Source organism: Neltuma alba, unplaced genomic scaffold (genome assembly GCF_004799145.2).
Source record: "Neltuma alba isolate B1F8T4 unplaced genomic scaffold, ASM479914v2 tig00011867_pilon, whole genome shotgun sequence".
NCBI lineage: Eukaryota > Viridiplantae > Streptophyta > Magnoliopsida > Fabales > Fabaceae > Neltuma > Neltuma alba.
Genome location: NW_021636471.1, coordinates 22,130 through 45,801, shown reverse-complemented (window position 1 = coordinate 45,801; position 23,672 = coordinate 22,130). Strand labels below are relative to the sequence as shown.

Sequence of the window (23,672 nt, the reverse complement as noted above, 5' to 3'; positions counted from 1 at the left end):
AAAATTTAATAATATGATTAAAATTGTTTTTGTCTCTGTGCTTATAAAAAGAATCAAAGGAGTGGTAAAAAAAAAAAAAGAACCAAAGGAATAAAAAGTGCTCCCTCTCATCTCTAACATAAAAGTTGGTTGGGGCGTTCATCAAATATAAAATATTTATATTATTTTTCTCAAACTTATTTAAAACTTTATGTATTGTATTTATTATTTTTCTCAAATTTATTTAGATAATTTATAAGTTAATATAAGTTAATATACAGTTTGATTTAATGTTAGACAATGATATTTTAAAGAGATTATCTCACATTTGTTTATAGGTAATTAGTTTATTTGGTTTTCTTAATTTATTCAAATTATTTTTATGTTAAGAATGAGAGTAATAGTTTTTTATTTAACCAATGAGCAAAAACAATAGTAATATTTTTCTAATTCATCATTAGTCTTGTCATGATCACGCTATCAGAGGTGGGGCGGCACCGCTCTAAAGCACATGATGAGCCCCTCCATGATCATCTTCCTACGCATTAACCACTAATGATGGTGATTGTCATGATAAAAATATAATATTTTAAGTTCAGATTATGAAACCTTCAATCATAATTTATAAAATATAAAATAAGTATATGAAAAGAATTTTGTTTATAAATACTACCTCCGATTCTATTTATAAGACCTTATTTGTAAACTATAAACGAGATCTTATAATTAAGACACAAGGTAATACTTAAATAAACCAACCGAAATCAGTATTTAAAACGGTTTTAACTCCTCGCTACTCAAGTTTAATATAACTTAGGTTGGCCAAAAAACAAAATTAATATAACTCAGGCATACTCCAGGACTACAGCGAAAAAAACATAACACTCTCGGGAAAGGCCTGGCTCCGACATGTTTCGCGTACGTTTTTTTTTTAAAAACAATCTCAAATAAATTTTACTCATATTATATATACACACAGTTTTCAAGAAAAAACATTCAACATAATAATAAACTAGACATGAAATGATATATTTATAAAATAAATTTAATAAAATATTTCTTTGATTTTAAATTTAAGACTTGTGATTATGGACAAAAAAAAAATCTCTCAGTGTATATACAATATGATATCATAAATATTTGAATGTATACATATTCGTTTTCCAGTTATAGATGGGAAAAAATATTTTTTTCTGACAATTTATAAATGCAATAAATAAGTTCATTACGGAAAATTAATTATAACATAAACAGTATATTACCGCGTGATTTGCACCTGTTAATTGTTAAACACATCAATAAAAATAAAATACACAATTAATAATTATTTCAATTACAAAAGCATATGAAAAATTAATTTTATTAGATATTTAGCATATTACATGCTAACCAAATTTCTTGGTGGCCAGTGTCACCCCTCATGCTTAGATAAAGTCTACGATTCAGTCTAATATTAATATTTATGTGTAAATATATATTAATCACATTTTTAAAAAAAAAACGAAATTTCTTGGTGGAGCCTCCATGTTGGCTCCGAACCCATCACGCGCAACCCAACTTTCCAATGTCTCGCCAACACAACACAATTCCACGACTGGTGTCAGCCTCTTCTCCGTCTCCGCTTCAAGGCTTTCAAAAAAATATTGTCGCCTGCTCTATGCATTGAATCAGAGGGACGTGCTTTAATTTAAGTGGGGGAGGAGCCTTAATTTCTAACAAAATCTGGGGAAAAAAAATAAAAAAAGATGTTTATCCATGTATTTTAGAAACTATTAAAACAGTGACAAGGTTGGGAGAAATAAATCAACAAAGAAACTTGTCTAGAATGACAATTAGAACATTTAAAAACAGTTGAGAAGAGTTTTATTTTCACATAAAAATATTTATTTATTTAGCAGCTCTAAATAAGCTCTAAACAAGTATAAGAAGGAACGAGTACATGCACAATTATTTATTTATTTACAATGAATAATAATGAACTGGGCGCAGACGCATAAATGCAAGTAACAACGACTCCAATGAATTGTCCGTAGTGATAAAGATTTTGTTTTGGCCAAAAAAAAAAAAGATAAAGATTTTGTGAAATGCCTGTTCCACCGGAATTAAAAAAAAGGATCTGAACTGGGGACCACTCCCCTTTGAGGCCCCCACTCCCATATTGGGAAATCTATAAATATTACTCCTCCGGTCCTTATTATAAGACCCAATTTGACTTTTTATTTGGTCCTAATTATAAGACCCAATCCATTTTGTCTCTTATATTTATGCATTTTTTTCCAAGATAATCCTTCTAATAATGATAGTTTTAGCCAATATACTTAATTAGCAAGGATATTTTAGGAATGATAATACTTATTTATTATAAATAACCAACTTAACTTACTTCCTTAATCTCCTCAAATAAGTCAATTGGGTCTTATAATTAGGACCGGAGGAGTAATATTTAATGGTATTTAATTTTTTTTATAATTAATTTGATGCTTAAATATTGTAAGGCTGCTCGGGTGAGCCACGTGGATAACGTTGCTGTTAAAGTCGCTGAGAAAATAAATGCTGTTTCAGTTTTTCCGCACCACGTGTGACTTGTTGAAGACAAAGACCTTATTTTCAGATTTTTCCCATATTAAGATATACATTTAATCCTCAATTTTATGTAAGATTTTAATTTGATTTTTTAACTTAAAAAAATAAATTTTTAGTATTTAGCCTTAAAATTATTAGACTGGATTGATATTTTTTGTAACAATAATGATTATTTTAAAAATTAAATTTAATATGATAGTGTTTAATAATATTTTGTTATTATTTAACAGTTTTAGAGTTAAAAAATTAAAAATTTACTTTTTAAAATTAAGAGATTGAAATATGATTTTGTGTAAAATTAAAAGACTAAAAAATATATTTTAACTTTAATTTTATTAATAACGCAAAAGTCCCATTTATAGCTTTTGTATCATGTTGCAGACTTTCATTTGATGCTTGCTTGTCCTTCCGGGACTTGGTGTTTCTTCCAATAATATTATAATTGAGCATGTTTTCTGATGGAAAAGAAAAAACTATTCGCAGAACTTGTATAATATAATATCTCTCACTTCCTCAAATTTTGTTAATCATGAAAAATCTAATTAAATTGACCAAATAACAAGATTTAATAGTACTCGTCTGATCTTTAATATAGGATCTAATTATTAAGTTAATTTTAATTCTAAATATAAGATCTGTTTCTCATATTTATTATTTTTTTCTTAAATTATCCCTGTAGATACTCTCAGCCATGATCAAGTAAGTGAGAGAAAAAGAATGTTAAGAAAAATGATTATGGTATTATAGAAAAAACATACTATCATTTTTTATAATTAATTAACTTTTCTAATTTTTTTATTTTAATTAAATTAATTAAATACATCTTATATCCGTACTGGTTTTGTCTTATGTGTTATAAATTAAAGTAAAGGAGGTTTTCATATCCTCATTACGCATGTAATAAAATCCGGAGGATTCCAACCTTGATGTCCCTGGCAATTTGCCTTTTGGAAGATAACACTCACGTGGAATCACTACCTAAAACCTCCATTATTGATTATATGAGATTATTCATTCTCTCCATCGTTGCATCTTCTGTCTCTTCCTTCCCAGACACAACACCAGCACACATATATTTGTGGATATATAAATGGATTTTTCCTAAATGTATTCTCACTTTATTTGATTATTAGAAATTAAAGAAATGAAGGAAAATGTAAAAGGAGAATTACAATCTGGTTATAAGAAAGGAATCTAATTACCTTAAAGTTTATTGACAAGTGAAGAGTAAATAATAACAATTTTTAAAACAGAAAATGACAACAGATTTAGACTGTTCACCTGTTATTAGAACTTTTTAGTAATTAATTTTTTTTATTGGGACTCCTTAATAATTTTTCCAAATATAAACGAGTAAGTGATGATGCGTGTAACAGGGTTGGTGCATTTTTTTGGGTTTACCAACATTATAATTGGGGCATTTATTAATAAAATGAACTATTCCTAACTCTATTATCTGGCAAACCCTATACCAAATTTCCATTCAATTAATGTTAATCAAACCCAATGTACTTGATCCTTCATTGGTATGCGTCAAAAATTTTTTTTTTCCCACTTTCTGTACTAATATAACATATAACTGACTAATTTATATGCTGGCAAAAAAAAAACTAATTTATAAATATTTAAAAAGTAAATAAAATTGTTTTCCTTTATTTTATTAAAAAACATGTGACACACTCTCTTAAATATTCTAAAAAAGGGAAAGGGTGTTAAACGTGGGAGAAAAAAATAGGAAGAGAAAAACTATGAAGTTAATGAGGTTAATTTAAAAAGAAAATATTAAGAGATCCTGCAGTTACAATGAGATGGAATAATATTTAAACTAACACTCCCTCCGCTCCTTTTGTATCAAAAAATGAGCGTGTAATTTTTTGCTTCCATTTAAAATATTTTTTGTTTTTCCACTTATATCCTTTTTAAAAATGAGACAAGTATGTTCTCGTAATTTTCACACAGTTTTCGCAAGAGTATTATTGGGGGAAAAAAAATTCGGCTGCCTATATATTTAAAGCTTTCAACTACATTAGATTATTATTCTTGATATTGAAAAAAGTAGATATTTGTTTCTTATAATTAGGCAACCAAGCCAGTGGCATTTACTTGCAAACATGAAACATGAAACTCCATTCACGTAACTGTTTGCCAATAATTTTGTTCGGTGTCGCTTGTTAGTGCAAAAATGCATAACTTATTTAAATTAAATTCTTTCATGATTATATGACATTTGATTGCCACGTTACATATTGTTTGATATAAATAAATAGAGACAACTCTGTTCATTTTCTTTATTACAATATTCAGCTTCTTTTACTCCTCAGATTTTTAATTAAGACCTAATTAATTAATTTGAGTAGATTAAGATAGTCAGTTAAATTAATTAATACTCCTCCGGTCCTTATTATAAGACCCAATTTGACTTTTTATTTGGTCCTAATTATAAGACCCAATCCATTTTGTCTCTTATATTTATACATCTTTTTCCAACATAATCCTTCTAATAATGATAGTTTTAGCCAATATACTTAATTAGCAAGGATATTTTAGGAATGACAACACTTATTTATTATAAATTACCAACTTAACTTACTTCCTTAATCTCCTCAAATAAGTCAATTGGGTCTTATAATTAGGACCGGAGGAGTATGATATGTTCCTAAAACACCCTAAGCATATTTCTTAATTCCCTCCCCTCTCTTCTATTTAATTATTATTGGGAGAATATCAATAGAATTAATTTGAAAAAAAATTGATAAACATATAAAATAGGTTTTACATGCAAGATCAAAATAAATTCTCTAATTAAGTTTGAATTTTATATACAATGACCTAATTAGAGAATTTATTTTACTCATCTTCAATATTCCTAATTTTTTATAAAAATAAATTTATTATGTATATAGTATTTTTATTATTTAATGATATTTGATATACTATAATCTATTTATAATAAAAAATCTCACGACTATTATTAGCGTGACTAAGATTTCTTGTCCTTGTAATCTATGATAATTAAAATCCAGATTAAAAAAAACATCGTTGACTAAGTAGATGATTTTTTTTAAAAAAATAAAATAATAGAAGGGACGGCATGAAAGCGAAGCGACGACGTCTTAAGGTCCCGGGAGAACACGTGCACGCTTTCAAGTTGAGCTAGATTTGGTCACATACGGAGGAGTAACGACGCACATGTAAATACATAAAATATCCCAAATTCCCAATTGCTCCATGACAAGCCCTGAGATCAATTTTTTATTCAATTTACGTTAACCAAACCCAACACTTCATCTTTCTTTAATTTGAGCACCGCCCACGCCAATCTCAAGATGTGTGTGTGTGTGTATTTTATCATAATGATAATAGTATTTGACTGCACGCGTGGAACTTTGTTTATGTATAATTATATTGATTGGCTAAACATTTTACTTTCTTCCAAAAAGATAGCAAAACTAAAAACTAAAAACTAAAAACAATTACTTGTAACAAAACCCCGGCCAATACAAATACTTGACTAATTGGTTTGAATCCTGATGCTCGAGGATCTGTTTGGGAGAAATTTTGAAACGATGATTTTGGCTCAAATCAGTATGTTGGGAGTTAAAATCACTTTTGCCCTTTGAATGGGTGTTTTCTTCTTATGCAACAAAAATATTAGGTGAGTTGGGTTCCGGAGATTCATCAGGATCAAGTCATATCTCCAAACTTAGACAGTACTTATATAAATACTTACATATTTTCTACTAATAAGTTATTCGCATTGGTAGTGGAATTTAAATTTACAATATTTTAAATTATAAGCCGTGTTTTTACTAATCAGACCAACTCTTATTGGCCAATGGGTGTTTGATTACTCTGTTTTTTTTTTCCCCCGAAATCATGGTTAGGGCTAATACCATGATTTCAAAAGTCCTCCCAAACCAGTCCTTAACATGAGAAATAATGTTTTAGTGGATATAATATAAGTATATTATGGTTACGAAAATGAAGAGAGGGAAGTAAGGAAGAAGAAATGCGGGGGAGGCCAATAATAGAAGAGCAATGGAAGTGAAGAGGACACGCAACGCAAAAGCACCATCTTCTTCTGTTTGCTTGTCTTTTTTCTGAAGCAACCTAATCCTAAACAATCAGCCCTCCATTCCCTTTAGTTCAGGATCTTGTCTCTCTCTTCTATAACTCTTGTGATAATTAAATTACACATATTAAAAATTAATTAAATTAGTTACTTATAAAATATGTATTTAATTTTTTATGTTGAAAATCACCAAGCTATTGACGTAACTCCTTTTAATGTATGCAACTAATATACACAATTGGAAAAAAAAAAAAATCATAAGTTGAGGATATGAACAAAGGTTTCACGTTTGGAATTAAAATAAAATAATATGAGCACAAGTGATGTCCTGCATGGCAGCACACATGGTGGCCATATCACCTAATAAGAGTCTAGTGGATCTAAACATCTTCTACATGACATTGAAGGTTGAATAAATGAGGGAGAATTGTAACGAGGTATTAATAAAAAAATTAATTACTAGTAAATTTTAATAACAAGTGAGTAGTTGTCATCTACTATCTTAAAACTTGTCACATTGTAGGCTGCTCTGTTGTTAGTGAAACGTTTTAATAATTATGTTCCTTAATTAGAACTTCATAGCAATTTTCTTAATAACTGATAAAAACAAACATGCTTTGTGTAGTTGAAGATGATATAAGGCCTCAGTAGAAAAATTATCATTTTTATATAAATTCTTAAGGTTGAGTGTTATAATATGCGTGTGCACAATTGCCTATATATTGGAAGAGGTTAGTTGGAAGTTCACATGGCTTAAATTTGGATGAATTAGCAGAACTTGAAAGTGAAATAAGCACATGCATTTGAAAATGACAAAATCAGGAAGACCCACAGCCACTATTATGGTTGTTAGGAGGAGAGGCCCAGTGCTTATTATTATTATTATTATTATTTTTAATAAGAACAAACAAAGTTTAGGTACTTTTAACTTTCAAACATTTATCAATAGGGGTTGGGTCTAGCGGAATGGGTTAATCCTTCACAACGTGGCCAACCAAGATTCGAGTACCTGCTAGGAGAGGTGTCCACATTTAGCGCTCGACAGTGCCTCGAAGAGGATTGCTTCAAATAGGAGGATACCCATGCTTTAGCTAAAAAAAACTTTCAAAGATTTAACTAAAATCAAAGCAGACCTTAGTTCAATGAGCGTTAATAAAACAATATATAGATAATTTGCCAATAAAATCCTTACAATAATAATGTCTAAAGTCGCAATTTTATAGAAAATAATCAAATTCTTATAAACTAAATCAACATTCGTGAGGAGACCCGAATGTGAACTCTTTAAAAAAAAAAAAAAGGAAAAAATGAAAGAAGTAAACAGTAACAGGTGGAGATGATATCCATGCCACTCCATTACCAGACCAAGTCCAATAAAACGCGGACATGAAAGGAAAGAGAAAGAGCAAGGAGGTTGGTAATAGGAAGAAAAAAGTGTGTGTAAGCAGAAGATGGACGTGTGAAAGCAAAAGGCTTCTCGAAAGCTGCCCACATTCGCCATGCCCACCTTTTATTTTTTGGCAGGCTTGGACCACAAACAGGAAAAGCAACCCCCCAGAACAGATAAACGAGGTTTCCTCCACATGTTTTTGGTGTTTATAATGTCATGTGGCCCACCATCACGTGCTCTGTTCAGCTTTGTTTTTATTTATTTATTTGTATTTTTATCTTTGTCAAATCCGTATTAATTTTTTTCACACTAATTTATTTAATCTATGCTATTTATAGCGTTGTCTCTTCATTTTCAAGCCATACACACCTTACGCGCGATAATAATTGCAAGTTTAGGTCAAAATTGCGCGCTGCGGATGAAAACTCAAATCTGTTCCGCGCTTGCCGCCGCCATATTTAGAAACCAAGAACTTCCACTTTTTTTTTTTTTTTTTCACGTAACGATGATATTCAAACATCCCGGGAGTTTCTGTATTTTTCCCCTAAGAAAAAAATTAATTTTTTTATTTCTATAGTTTTAACTTGTAATTTAATCTCTACACTTTAATTTGGTGTAATCTACTCCTTATAGTTTTAATTCAGTTTTAGCTCTAAACTCTAAATTTTAACTCAATATAATTCGAAACTATTATTATCTTTGGTTCTTAATATAATAGTTAGATAATTAATTAATGAATATTTAAAAAATTATTTAAGTTAGTTATTTATAATAAATAGATATTGTCCTTCTTGACATGTCTTTATTGATAATATGAATTTGAATTATCTCTTAATAGAAACTCCTTATTAAAAAAAAGTTATTTTATAATAAAGTAATAAATGTTGAAAACAAAATAAACTGAGCCCTATATTGAAAAGGAACACATAGGAACAACATACTACTACGTGGGGCCATAAATAAATAGGGACCCACTATGAATGGGGACTATGAGGCGGCCCTTGGAGGTGCCTTGCTTGCCACTCACTCATCTCAGGGGGAGGGAGACAACACAACCCACACTCTGTGGCTGTGGATGTGGACCGTGGACTTTGATTTCTCTGTTATTTCAACCTCCAACATTTGTCCTATGTTGCACCACCGGCTAATTTCAATCCTTTACATTCAATCTTGTGATAGACTGAATTTAACAGCCATGAGTTTTTATCCCAAAAAATGATAGCTAATTAATTTATTTTTTTAGACAGTTATCTGCAACTCATTTTCTCCTTTCTCTATCACTTTTATTTTGGAGATTTTTCAGAAAAATAAAATTTCAATTCTAAAATCTAAATCCAAAAGTTTAGAGACACTAATGCGCATAGAAAATTAGATTCGGTTGGAGAAAAAAGGTGCATAAAAAGGGACTTTTCCCTTCTCACTCCTTCAAATGAATTGCTGGTGCTGAATAGCTAATTTGCTAAGACTAATTAAAATTAGTTAATTTAATTACTTGAAATCATATATATTAATTTTTCTAAAAATACTTACTTTAATAATCATTTGCATTAATTTTCCTAAAATACCTACGGGAAACTCAACATGTACAAATAATCACAGGATTATCCAGACCAGGAGCTTACATTTCTTACCACAACATCGTTGCGGGCAGGCAAGGCATTATACTACTCAGTAAAGCTGAAGTTTACACTAAGGAAAACTTAACCTTGGGAATAAGGCTTAACATTTTTTTTTCCAAAACAAAAAAAGAAGACTTTGAAGGTCTAATTACAAATCATCGATACTAATGTTTGCATATAATATAAAACATTAAAAAATTGCACTATTCATAGATAATGACTAATAAACCTGGTTTCACAATTTATATGGCACACATCAAAATGTCCTAGTTTTTGAAATATAAGAATCGAATTAAGAGTTAAGACAGATAACATGGATGAAAACAATTCTTTGGCCGAACAAAATTTCGAAAAAAGTTATGTCTTAATTTTGGCTGGAGAAACAATCCTCCATCATCTAAAAAATACCCACAAAAGCATTCCGAAAAGCTCAACGATTTAACATATTTTGCATTTCAAGATGGGATAATGAGAACATCACATGCTAAATCTACTCCAAATTTGAAGATTGACAAGACTTCAAATCCCAAAACATAAGCATATCTTCAGAGACAACGAGCTTTTCATTGAATAAATAAATTGAGAGTGCAAAGATAAATTAGAGACAAGAAATGCCTGCACTGTAACTCGTGGCCAGGTTCCTCCTTGGTAGTATGCACAATATATATACTTCATCAAAAGGAAGTTATTAAATCTCAGCCAGATAAAGCCCAGCGACTTCGGAGGATGAAGAACACCTTTCTAGAATCTCAATCCGACAATTTGTGCATAGCCAGCAGATGAATTTGAAGACTAGTAAAACCAAGACAGCAACTAAACCATGTCCTTTTCGTGTTCAATTCTTCCATTGTTGATTTCATCACTCATGGCGTGCAGTGCATTATGCTTCAATAAATATTCCCTCTGCCACACAAATATTTCAGTTTATATAGCATCTGAAATTCCCAGTTGAACCAGTCAACTATACACATGCAGAGCAATGTCCATGTAATACCTTTTATGTACACAAACTATCAGAGAGTAATGAATGCATCACATGTAGAGTTAATCTCCATCTAATATAGAAATATATACCCCATTTTGATGCAAAGGGTATGGTTATCCTTCATGGCACGCACGTTACACTCTACTCTTATATTGACAGCAAAAAGTAACGATTGGGACAGAAATGTGTACCAAAAAAGAGCAAACATCATAAACAGATTGGGAAGATAACTTGATATGAAGGGTGCAATGGGGAAAGAAACAGAATACAGAAATAGCCAAAATGCCAAATTAAGGATATCTCCGAGCTTCTCTCCATCTAGTTATTTCAGATTGAGCCATTTTAATGTCCTGACTTAGGCCAAAATGACATGACACATTAATAAAGCTTGCAAAATGTTCTTAATACTCCACTTCTGCCATACATGCTTCATTTTATTATTTTGCGAAGGAAGTCAGCGGGTGTATGAACCATTCCCCCCCCCCCCCCAAAAAAAAAAAACTGGTAGCAAGGAATCGAGTCTGATTATGGCATCCAGTGAGTTCCTCTCTGACAACAACCAATCATATCTTTCTTACCAGCAAAATTACTCATGTAATTAAGATATACTAATATTTACATTCACTAAAGGTGCTTAATAGTGTTAACAAAAACAACAAAAGGACATGACTAGATCCCACTCCCCTTTTATTTGTAACTAAATCTTTCATCATTGTCTTGTTACTCAAATAAAAGGTAGGACCACAAAAACAAAGCTTCCAGGCTAATATAGCAGCTTAAGACAAAGTGAACAGCCGAAACCTAATTAACAAACAAGTTATAAAGATGCCAACAGGAATCCGCATGATTTAGGTCAATTCACTTGCCCATATCAGTTAGCTTGACAGGCCATATGAATGCATCTCAGTAGCTCAAAGTCTAGCTTGGCAACTAGCACACATCCATAAAAATAATAGATTATTTCAAAGACACACATGGAAAGGAGCAGGTACACAGAGAGAGTGAACTACCACATACAATGTTGTCATGCTTCTAACAATAATTTGCACGTTTTCTTATTGTGACCAAGTCCCTTGCAATTACTGCACTGCAGCTGACGTTTAATTATGTCTACTGATTCTGCCTGCTTCATCTTTGGCCGACCTGGAGGTCGCTTTGTTGGTGGAGGGGTTACAGCTACTATTGTGCCTGAATCAAAGACTGGTCTGTCTACACTGGGCACAGGATGAATAGATTCTGCATATGTTAACCGGTAATTCTCAACAGAGAAGTATCTGGAACAATAATCGTATGGGTTTCTACCAATGCATTCAATGACAGCGATGGCATGACAGCAAGGCAACCCATAAATTTGCCATCTCTTGCAGCTACAATCCCAATGGTCAACATCAACAATCTCAACAGATTCTCCACGGACCTCGAATGTACTACCTTGTAAGAGCAACACCTGAAATGATCGTGCAACTGAAGATTCACTTTGAAGCATTTCCTCTTTGGATGGGGTCAATTTTGTCATCCATTGATTGGACTCCACACGTTGTGTATAAATTGCTTCCATCATCTTTCCTCGTAATACATCAATCATTTGAGTAATTGGCAATTCATGCGCCTCTGACACCCAACTGTAGAATTGATGTCCAAAATTAGATATTAGATGATTATACCTAGCTCCAGCAAAAAATGCATTTGCCCAGTTCTCAGGCTCACTTTGCATGACCCAGTCATAGGCTTCAGGAGAAATACCTTTAATGTTCTCAATACTGTGGTCAAAAGCCTCCATTTTGGGTGCATAAGCAGCAGCATAAAGATCATTAACCATGAAGCGTCTTGCCTCATGAGAGAACTGACCTTTCAAGTCCTTGTTCAGTTTTTCGGACAGATGACGTAAACAATAACTGTGGTAACATTTTTCAAATATCTCAGCCAGAGATCTTTTTAAGCCTTTCTCATAGTCTGCAACAAATGTTATTTGCTCAGATGTTGATAGTGCTGATTTTAGCTCCTGCAGAAACCAACGCCAGTTGTCCTCAGTCTCAGCATCTACAACAGCAAATGCTACAGGAAAGATGCCATCATTCCCATCTGCAGCTGTTGCAGACAATAAATCCCCTTGGTACTTCGAGTTTAAAGGAGTACTATCAAGAAAAAGGAGAGGACGACAACCTTGCTGGAAACCAGATATTGAGGCATGAAATGATATGAACAAACGATGAAAGCTTGAGTCCTCTTTAGTTGTAAATGTTGCAAAACTCCCAGGATTAGTCTCTTTTATCTTCTCACAGAAAAATGGGAGTTGAGTATATGCCTCTTTATAGGAGCCTTGTAGCTGCTCTCTGGCAATCTCTTTTGCACGCCATGCTTGAGAATAATTTAACTGAATCCCATACTCACGCTTTATGTCATCTGCAATATCCTTTGGCTTATAGTTAGGAGAGATTTTTAATTTCTCTTTTATGATACTTCCCACCCAACCCCTAGTTGCCCGATACCCAGCTTTTAGAGCAGCCCCCTCACAAGTATGTTTTGTGTTCATTTTCTTAATGCAAATCAATTGGGTGGTGGTCAGCCTTGATGCATAGATCCTCCAAGGGCAACCTTGAGATTTGCACTTCACAGTGACACGATGACTGTCATTTTTTTTATATCTGTAAGCAAACCCATGGGCAATAGAGTATTTATGCAATGCTTCTCGGAATTCACTAAAACTATTAAACCTTTGATCCACACCAGTGATGGTATTTTCCCACTGCTGAGCAGCCTTTTGATGCTTGTCATCCATGGCGCAGGATGGTATACAGGATAAAGGACCTCGATCATTGACATCCACCTCAATTTGTTCAATGTCATGGACAGTATCAACTGGAACATCAACAGGGGCAGCAACAGGAACAGCTTCTGACACCGTAGTCCTGCTTGACCTGCACTGACGAGTATTCTATAAGATATTTTTTTACAAGTGGAACAGATATAACTCCAGAATACCTATGGCTGTTCATCTAGTAAAAGCAAGAAAATGTCTTCCAACAAATTAGAACTTACAAGCACAAATCTCTGACCTCATAAACCTAAATGTGATTTCTGCAACCATGGACTAAATAGATCTACAGAATTACTTATGCCAGGTGGAAACAAAAGGAGACACGGACAACCAAGAATTGCGAATAACTACCTACTACCAGGCATATTAGATGTATTTCGAGCTGGTGCTTCCTCTGATATGATGAACACATCAACTGTGGCAGAATCACCCAGGAAATTGATCATGCGCTGCAAATCCTTGTCTTTTGACACAGTAATTAGAGTTTTCTTGTTGCCGGGAAGGAAGTACTTGATGATCATTGTATCTACATTAAAATTGAACGTTTCTGCTACTTCAGACTTGAAATGATTCAGCGGCGTCTGTGAATCGACGTCTATTGCGTAGGCGTCACCCCCATTGTATGACAACGATCCATCCTTATTCGTCACAAACTCACCTCCTGATTGACATATAGCTATAACCTTTTTTGTAGCCATGGCCTAGTTACAAAAAAAGAACGCCGCTAGTAAGACAAACTTATTTCTCAACGCTTAATTTCATAGGCGACAAAACCTGAAGAAGTGTACATTCAACATTTTGAAACTCTAACGGCAAATGCCCATAGGAAAACAAAAAGGACCTACATTCACTGCTCTGAATCCCCAATCTTTACACCGTATCACAGCATAGAAAAGAAATAAACCTTTACGATGTAAAACTCACATAAAACATATCAGGATTGATGACACAATTCCGTATTCAAAAATCAATTCCCTTTAATAAAACAGGCACGACACCAAAAAGACAGAAAAAAAAACCTCCTGATAAAACCCCAAAACGAAAATTTCCCTCCGACGTTCCAAAAAGCTTCGAAACATAAGTATAATCATTACAAAACAGAAAACTAACCCTAATCAACTGGTGCACAAAGGAGCAAAACGAAGACACTTACCGGAAAGCCAGACTATGCGAGGCCCCTTAGACGGTCTCCTTTCGTCTGCTTGGTCTCCCACGACGCTAAAGTTGGAGACTTTTCTGCTCTGCCTGGCCGAACCAATCGGAGAGAGCGTGAGGCGCTAGCGCATGCCCATATCGGCCAGAAGGGGCGGGCTGGAACTGAAGTTATGCCGGTTACGACGTCGTAGTATCCGTGTCCCGAGGCTATGATTGATATAGTACTCGGAACCGTTGATTTGTCATACTTCTATTTTATGCTTGACTTTTAATGGTCTTAGATCAACTTCCGCGTTGACTAGGGGCCCCAAAGCCCAGTGCATAGATGTACACACGTCGCTAGTCAAAGTCACGTGTTTCTTGCTTCTCACCCCATGAAGGCACTAGTTTGTCCCATTTAGCAACAAACAATAATTACCCCATTTTCATCGTTTTTCTCCCTACAAAATATTCTCTGTGTAATTTTAGAAATTAATCAAACTCGTTATATATAGAACTTACTGTGGAAACATTAATTTGGGCACAACTTTGCTTGAGGACTTTTTCCCTAATTATACATAGACCAAATTAAGTTAAAATAGTTTGCTATTTTTTATGCCAGATAAAGTGTGTGAAATTAGAATACAATGCAACTGGGAGTGGGTTGTTTATTACTGTTTTAATAGTCAACTTCATTTTTAATGGTTTTTTTTTTATTTATAAGAAGGATCATACAACAAATAATGATTCATAATAAAACATAATGCGTGAATTTTCTCTTCACGAACCTTGAGAAATAACACTGCTCACTCTAGTTTATTACTCAGTCTAGACCATTTCTCAGGTTCGAAATCCGACGTTTGTTCGATTTATCCTAGGCTTGGTCAATTATTTCATTTCGAACCCCGTAATTTTCTTTTTATTTCTATAGCTGTGGAAATGAAATTTTGAAAGGCAATCCATATTTAATCAAATAGATAGCATATATTCAATAGAAGTGGTCCATATTTAACCCAAAAAGGAAAAAAGAATAAATTCTAGTTTCCCTTTCTTCTTATTTTAATAGTAGTGTGACCTTATATACTATGAGTTCATTAGCAGCAGAGAAGTTACTATTCGAATTTCGAAGAGAATGCTGTAAGTAGGATTGGCATTTGGCAGGAATAAAATTAATTTGAACACAAAAGGTACAACTTTAATTAACTAAACACCCCACACATGTTCTGTCAACCTGATACACATTTTATGGCTGTTTCATTGTTTTCTTTTTCTTCAAGCTTCAGATTGTGACACCGCTAATCCAAGGCAAGGACTCTTGTGACGTCGGTGTCCTTGGTAGATATGACATCATTATCAGTTCTCATAAACAAAAAGTGTAAGATATCATCACCACCATCATCATCAAACGGTTACAATAAACATCCGCTTCTTTTGTCAGCAGCAGACTTTTATTTCTTCTATTTACCTTTCCCATTGCTTGCACTCTCTCTCATGAAGATGGCTCATCAAAATGAGAGCAATAGTTTGAGTAGGAATCGTGAGCAAGGTTCTGCAGAAGAAGAAGAAGAAACATGAACATTAAACCAGATCAAACCCCGGATAATAAATAATCTTATGTGCTATAATTTTCGATGGCTCGAGGTTGATGATCCAAAATACCTGTTCTTGAGAGCGGAAATACATGAAGGGTGTATAATTTAGAAAGTTTGACACCCTAGATGTGTATATATCAGCGTACCTGAGATTATAACAAATAAACAGCTCTCATTTCTCAAGAAAAGCAAGCAGTATTGCTGAGTTTTATTAAAGCCATGTCCATAGGAATGTAAAAGGGATTAAGGGGCATCTTAAGAAAGCACATACTTCTCAATCTGTCTCATCAAATGGCTTTTATCCCACAGACCGGCGCGAGATAGGAAACCCCACCTAACAACATGCACGATACAGAAGGTTAGTGCCAAAATTTGTTATGGATTACCCACTTCAAATGTAATAACCAGAAGCAACCCCCCGGGGGGGGGGGAGTGTTTGGCAGAGCCATGAATTAAGATCCTTCGTGCTTGTTTCATAAGAATAAAAGAGGTCACTCAAACAGTGGGTGCGTCGATTTAGCTCAGTTATCGTTCAAATTATATACAAAATTTGGTTTACATAGTCAGGCACATGGCTGGACTAAGTAATTCGCATACAAGTTGAAGGCACTAGAGATTTCTATACCAATCACTAGGCATTTAGGGCTTACCTTTTACTGAAGAACTCCCCATCTGCCTCCAGCATTGGAGCAATTTTATCATCCAGCCTTTGCATAACAATAAGCAACTTTTGCATGCATTCAGTGAGGTCTTCATCATCCAAATTTGTTGCAGCTAGTGTCTTCAAGTACAGTAGAAAGGGAAAAAAAAATTATATTGCCATCCGACTTGGGCCAGAAGGTTTTAACGCAATAGACTTTGGAAACATTTTTTTTAAAAAGAAAAAAACCATACGTCGGTACGTTTAAATGATTGAATTGATAACCTTACAATTAGACTAAGCTATCAGATGATGCGCACAATATTTTGAGTCATTTTCGAGATGAGAGATAATAAGAATTCCAACAAACAATCAAGTTTGCTAGCACTATAAGAGCACAACAGGGATATCTACTGATAACCAACAAGAGTTGGTCCAGTTGGTAAGGAGTCGGCTCATAACCCACAAGGTCGTGAGTTCGAATCCCACTGTCGATGTGAGGACCTTGTTGGTGGGCGATCTGTAAGTACCTCTGTAAGCGCTCTCTGAGCCTAGAGGCATGCCCTGGCCCTGGTGAGCCCCCGGGACCCAACTCACCTAAACTTTTTTCAATAAAAAAAAAAAAAGGGATATCTACTGATACATAAATATAAGACAAACGAATCGTTCAATTTCAGCCGTTAGATTTAATTCAATGTGTTGAAGAAACTGAATGAGGCAACAGAATAATTGCAGCACCACAGACTAACCACTAAATGCCAACATAAATTCAAGGGAAAATTATTGAAAGCCTTCTGCTTTAACTTTCTCAAGTCTCAACAACAGAAAATAAAAAACTGTGTTGGTAGTATACATATAAGACCCAACTTACCTGAGCAGGCCGTGAATAATTCCGCCTTTGCAGAGCAAGCCGAAGTTGGTTAAAGAGATCCCCTACAGTTTCCTTCTGATTTATAAGCTCCACCAACCTTGTTCTATGACTCTGGCTTTGAATCAGTGCATTATACTGCAGTTTTAGCGTTTTTGTCAAGCACAAGCAACAAGGTTATTTCATAGTTGGAAACCAGTAAAGGCACAACAATGAAGTCTGACATATCAGGGACTCATTTTGTAAATATTTTCCATGTCAAGTACAGATCATGCAACAAATGCATAAGGATTCTGAAATCAATTTCAAAACAATCATCATTTTTCCCCCAAGTCCAACTACACGGACCTATGCTCTTAAGAGGGCGCAGTTTTGCTTGCCTAAATCAGAAAGATTGTGTCGAACAAAGACTGGTTGCACTAACCTCTTCTTCCAATTCTCGACAAATCAATGCTGTTCTCCAACGTAAATGGACTTTGGATTGACTAACATCTGTGTAAATATGGTCACCAACATACAATATCTCATCGCCATGGATATTTAAAGAATTCTCAACCATCTGTGCACTGCCCCCTGAGTATAAACCCCCTGCAGAAGATGGTCATTAAAAAGAATAAAATGAAGTGATTTTCTTCTTTAAATTGGTCATTTCCAGAATAACAAGACAGCAAACAAGTTTACAATCTATGACCCATCCCTCCCTCCCCTTTTTTCTACACGGAAGGATCTAGCAGTATACCCAAATGTTTATAAGAAAGTGCATTATACAACGTGTTAAACAATAAATAGATAGCTTTGACCTCTAAGATCAAGGAGCAGAATAATAATTACCAGTTTTTGCCTTAAAGCATGGCCGCATAAGACCCTCGCCGGTCACCACTTCATACATAGGGTGTGACATTTGAAAGAATTCTGGTTTCCTTGCTGAGACAATTACCTATTTATAAATAAAACCCCATTTGTAATGCAAGATCAATGTAAAATGCACGAGGTTTCTGGTGGCAGCAAAACACATACAATTTTTGGCTATTTCCATCCCTCCATTACAAAAGGCAACTTTTGTTAAATCTCATTTAAGTCTCCCTAGGCATAAATGTAGAACTTACAATGTCAAATAGGTCTCGCCAACTCATATCATTGGGAAGGAACCTATTAAAGGAATGCCTCATCATTTTGTCTGTATAAAGATAATCTGAGTTCGTTATGAGCAGAAGCTTTTTACCAGCCTGTTCCATGAAGATACCTAAGTAAGAAGTCAAAGAATATCTCTTGCTATTTCAGAAACAAATTACAGGCCGTACCTCTTTCTGATCCAAAAGTGCCAAAGGTAATTCAGGATCCGGCTCCACAAACTGTTCAGGCTTAGACATAATTTCACTCTACACAAAAAAGCCATAATCAGTTGGCATCAATACATTATAACATTTAAAATTAAACTAGATTCAGAAAACATGAACTTCACCTTGAGACGACCTTCTACATGTGCCCTGAACAGAGCTTTCCCAACAGCCTGAAAGCCATGCCAATATTAAAGAAAAGAACATCTATAAGCAAATACACTGTTCGAAAAATATTAGCAACCTTTTGATTACCTTATAAAGACCTTTGTAATCAAGTGGACCAAGATCTGGTGAAATAACCCCATCATCCAATCTGTCAACCATCTGAAAAGGAGCACATGTTATCAATAAAAATTAATCCTAATTAGAGACAAATCCAAATCATCAAAAGGAAACAACCTTACAAGTTGGGTGGAAAACAAAGATGCTAATGCTAAGAACAAAGCAGAACCAACGAGAAGCATGCAGCCTAGGGTAGATTCATTTATACTCCAATCTCTTTACCTTTCGCAAAAATAAAACTCTGGGAAAACTATACGAAAATGACACCTAGTAAATCAATTAGGAGACTTGTTGCTTTCATGACTTCCAATTTACCCCATTAGAGCTCAAAAAACATGGCCAGCAATCCTCAGATCAAATGTAAAGATAGCAATACAACTCATTTCACATTGCTGTAGTCAAAAGATGCTGGGAAAGCTAAGATCTAACGCCAAATGCAAAACAAACATCACAGCAGAATATATGCTGCCACAAAGTTCAGTCTTTGTCAATAGTAGTTTCTCGATACCTGCAGGTAGGCCACAGCTTCAGACACAGAGAAAAATGTATTGAGAAACTCCCATCGGCTCTGCTTCAGGTCCACCAGTTCCCTCCCATACATTTCACTTCCATGCACATAAAATTAAGAAGCAATACATAAGTTATTACTCCAATTTGAAACGAAGTGTATTCATTAAGTCATCAGAACATAAATATATATCTAGCCACAAAGAAGCTCCATGCAAAAAATCCATGTTTGGGTGTATAAGGATGTACAGATCTAGTCTTATTTCAGAATATAAAACAAAGTATTAACCATATCTTGGCACATTCTTGAGGCAGTTGAACATACCACTACGTTGTATTAACATTCATTATTCAGGAATAGCTAGTGCATAACAACATACATGAAAACCTGAACAATGCATTATGTAAAACAACCTTCAAAGCGTGTTGATATAACAAGTAGGCAAGTACTCTAACAAGGTTTTAATTAATCAAAATCACAGAGCCCAAAGCATACCTCAGGGCTCTATTAGATAACATTCTGGTCCCATGCATAGCTCTCTTAACGTAACCAAATCGATCAGCCTTAACCAGGTTACCATTCTCCTTATCTATGACAAGACCTCTAATCACCTGAGCAATTCATTACGCATGGCTCGCTTAGAAAGACAAGCTAATACTAATACAATCAAATTGCAACATTTCTCAAATACCCTAAGCTTGCGAAGAATAACATGTTACCAGTTCTGGATCAAATGCAAGTCCATCAACAGGGAAACCCATATTCTTAAGGTTTTCCAGACAGTAGTCATAAGCCCGTCCTTCCCAAGCCTGTAAAGTATATCAACATCAGAAAATTCCCCTGACCTGAATAGTGAGAAAAGCCAACAGTTCCCAGCAACAGAAAACAATAAAATATCCTCTTTAAAACTTATTCTACAATCTGAACTGCAATGCTGAAAATCTAAATATAAAGGACTAAATACTTTCAGCGGGGTACGGGCTAAAGAACTACAAACCTTTGGTGATGCTTCATAACTTGTAAAATCAAATCAAATTGTAAAAGTAAAATCGAAGATATGTAAATGTAAACAAGATTTAATGGTTCATCAGCATCAGCACACTACACTTTCAAAGATCTTAAAGTTATTTGTTTATAAATATGTAGAATATACAAAGGAAACATATTTACAGCCCAGCAGTTAAGATTTCAATATTTTACGCGAGCTATTTACTAATTCAAAACTGAGCTTTATATTTACCATGACATTATAATGCATCAAGGTGTAGTCCATATCATATCCAATTGCACTAATTGACCGCAGATTCAAGGTGCGGCTACAAAATATTCCACGAGGTGAATTTCTAGATGATGAAGGGCTCTGCAGAAGGACATGAGACCTTGTTATTGATATTCACTTAGTCAAGAGAAACATATCTACTCCGTGGAAAGCCAAAGCAAAAGAAAGAAAAAGAGATCAAGAAAAGAAATGGAGGAAAGCAGCCTAGCAGTTCCAGAAAATGACTGGATGAAGGAAATGGTTAGTATCAGGGAAAGGTACAAATAACCAGAATAAGGCATCATAGTACATATTAATCAACGGGGAAAGGTACAAATAACTAGAATAAGGCATCATAGTACATATTAATCAATAAGAAAATCAGAAAAACTCAACTCTTGAGTGCATTCTCCCTAATCCAGCTTTATAAAGTAAAGTTCATATCTCACATAATTATGTGTCTGCGAGGAAGACTTATATTGATATGGTGTGCTCACAAACAACGTCGACATTGCCATGACAAAAAATAATAGTATTCATCCATTATAAAATTTAATGAAAAATATGTAAATGTTAGTAATAAACATGAATTTCACTTTAACATTATCCCCTCTCATTTTTACACGCATTCATGCACATGTTCATGTAATCTTAAGCTTTGTTTGGGAGGTGGGAAGAAAGATGCTGATAACAACGCGGATAACAATGCAGATAAGCAAATAGTGAGAAATTAACAAACACATTCATGACGCAGTCATTAATTAATGGCGTAGATAACAGAGAAGCAGACAACAGATAATATCAAGCCCAAATAACATAAATAGAAAAGAAGCAAGTAAGGAAATAAAGCATGCTTGCCACACCGGAATACCCAAGTTTCTCAGCAATCCTTCGGCTTCATTAGCCTCTGTTCTGGCAACTTCCTCAATTGGACCTTCCAATGCGGCATGGCCATCAATTCCTACATGAGAAACTTACCAATAGTTTAGGTCCCCGACAACAATAATCAATTAGTGTTGCAAACAGATTCAACAAATTCATGCTCTTCCTGACTGGTACCAATGGCATTAAGTATATCAAGAAATAAGGAGAAATAGCTTGACCGTTTTAAGAAGGTAAAACGCGTAATTATATATTTGCAGGAGAAGGGATAAAATATGTCCATCAAACTACAGCGTAATTATAAATTGAATCCGAGAGAACTGAGGGAGAACGTTACACACACACACACACACACACACACACACACACACACACACACACACGTTCTCCCTCTACACCACTACAGCATAATACGAGTGGAATCTAAAAAAGAAGCTACTTGCAACCGAATATGAAAGAGGATGGCAGTTTCAGAAACACCCTTCAACCAAACTTTTCAAAGAACAGCACGCCCAGAAGCTTATAAAAGGTAAAAGAGCGAAAATGACAAATGAGAATATGAAATTGAACTGCAAAAGGGCGGGAGATGAGCAGGGGAAGGTAAAGTTGGGAATCGTACCAAAAGCCTCAAGATGCTCGAACTTGACGTTCAAATCCCCTTTAGTGCTCTGTCCAAGATAGTCCACGTCGTACTTGTGAGACGGCGTCACCGAGAAAACATCACCGCCAACTGACTTGGAGTCCAAACTGCAGCGGCAAAAGGACAAAGTTCTACCAGGTTTCATAGGAGTACTGAAAATAAAACTAGGTCCGATCAAAGCGGCCTTTGTGATACAGATAGGAGTTGCCATTGCTGAAGAGGTCTCTCTGCTAGCGAGGAAACAGCCTAAAGCCTCCGCCGCGTACATATCTGCGGCCAGTGGTGCTGGGGGATGATATTGCCGGTGGGGGATACAGTTACAGTAGATTGAAAATAAACCGCTCGAAAAACGAATCTTTGTAGGGAAGACTTGAAAGTGAAGTAGACTTTTGATATGTGGATAGAAAATCTAAGCTATTGCACTGACATTTTCGGGTGCTGACGCTAGCACAGGATTAATATCTTCTAATCTGGGTTGATTTATGATTTGGGTCAACAATCTTGGACAATAAAAGCCTCAAAGCCGAGCTTTTTCCCTTGTTAATCTTTGACGAAGGATCTTATATAACGTGGTAAAACCTGGGGCATCAATGTACAGGTACTTCGGTATAATATACGTAGGGGGATTAACTTCACGGATGTCTTCATCCTCCCAAACTAGAATTTTGTTTTCTGGTAGACTTCTCTGCTACTAGAATTGATTCTTCATCTTTTTTGTTTTTTGTTTTTTGTTTTTCCTTTTTGAAGCGCATGGTTAGAAAAAGAGAACCAGAAAAGAAAGCAAAATTTCTCCAGGCAACTCTCCAGTCCTCCTGATTCTTGATCATCCATTCCGTCTTTCCGTAATCGGCACTTGTCTGTCTATCATTGATTGGTTTTGTTTGAATTCGCCCTTTCTTCGTACCACAAACAATTACACGGTCAGAACCTGATATTTAAGCAATCTTTAGGAAAATTATTCAGAGAACATAATTCTTGAAAAAGAGTTTTTGTATTATACAGTATATCATTTCTACCGTTTTACCCTTTCAATTGCCTTTGCTCAATGGCGTCGACGTCCAAAGAGATTGCCAGAAATGGGA

General features: G+C 34.6%; 2 protein-coding genes and 1 long non-coding RNA gene across 6 annotated transcripts in view; 1 reads left to right on the top strand and 2 right to left on the bottom strand.

Annotated features, from left to right (window-relative positions):
• Positions 1 to 17,432, top strand: part of LOC114718774 (uncharacterized) — a 21,952-nt gene extending 4,520 nt beyond the window's left edge. The window contains exons 2-3 of the long non-coding RNA XR_003737850.1: positions 4,926 to 4,928; positions 17,217 to 17,432. This is a non-coding gene — a long non-coding RNA (uncharacterized LOC114718774). The remainder of the gene's footprint in view (positions 1 to 4,925; positions 4,929 to 17,216) is intronic.
• LOC114718769 (uncharacterized) lies at positions 10,067 to 14,740 on the bottom strand. 4 transcript variants are annotated; one of them, XM_028904205.1, is made up of 4 exons: positions 14,600 to 14,740; positions 13,798 to 14,147; positions 11,639 to 13,546; positions 10,067 to 10,546 (listed from the first exon to the last, which is right to left on the bottom strand). In XM_028904205.1, the coding sequence occupies exons 2-3, from the start codon at positions 14,142 to 14,144 to the stop codon at positions 11,653 to 11,655; spliced, it is 2,241 nt and encodes a 746-aa protein (XP_028760038.1). In that variant the 5' UTR covers positions 14,145 to 14,147; positions 14,600 to 14,740; the 3' UTR covers positions 10,067 to 10,546; positions 11,639 to 11,652. The 4 variants fall into 4 exon arrangements, with proteins under 4 accessions (XP_028760038.1, XP_028760036.1, XP_028760035.1 ...); XM_028904203.1 differs by having other exon boundaries at positions 11,646 to 13,546; positions 14,557 to 14,739; XM_028904202.1 differs by having other exon boundaries at positions 11,646 to 13,546; positions 14,600 to 14,739.
• Positions 15,723 to 23,672, bottom strand: LOC114718772 (5'-nucleotidase domain-containing protein 4-like). The gene is made up of 18 exons (XM_028904206.1): positions 23,615 to 23,672; positions 22,570 to 23,518; positions 21,932 to 22,029; positions 21,051 to 21,170; positions 20,530 to 20,619; positions 20,306 to 20,421; positions 19,811 to 19,907; positions 19,273 to 19,344; positions 19,143 to 19,190; positions 18,982 to 19,059; positions 18,787 to 18,906; positions 18,512 to 18,617; positions 18,105 to 18,268; positions 17,684 to 17,818; positions 16,823 to 16,953; positions 16,444 to 16,506; positions 16,240 to 16,318; positions 15,723 to 16,129 (listed from the first exon to the last, which is right to left on the bottom strand). Exons 2-18 carry the CDS (start codon positions 22,856 to 22,858, stop codon positions 16,070 to 16,072), a joined length of 1,866 nt encoding a protein of 621 aa, XP_028760039.1. The 5' UTR covers positions 22,859 to 23,518; positions 23,615 to 23,672; the 3' UTR covers positions 15,723 to 16,069.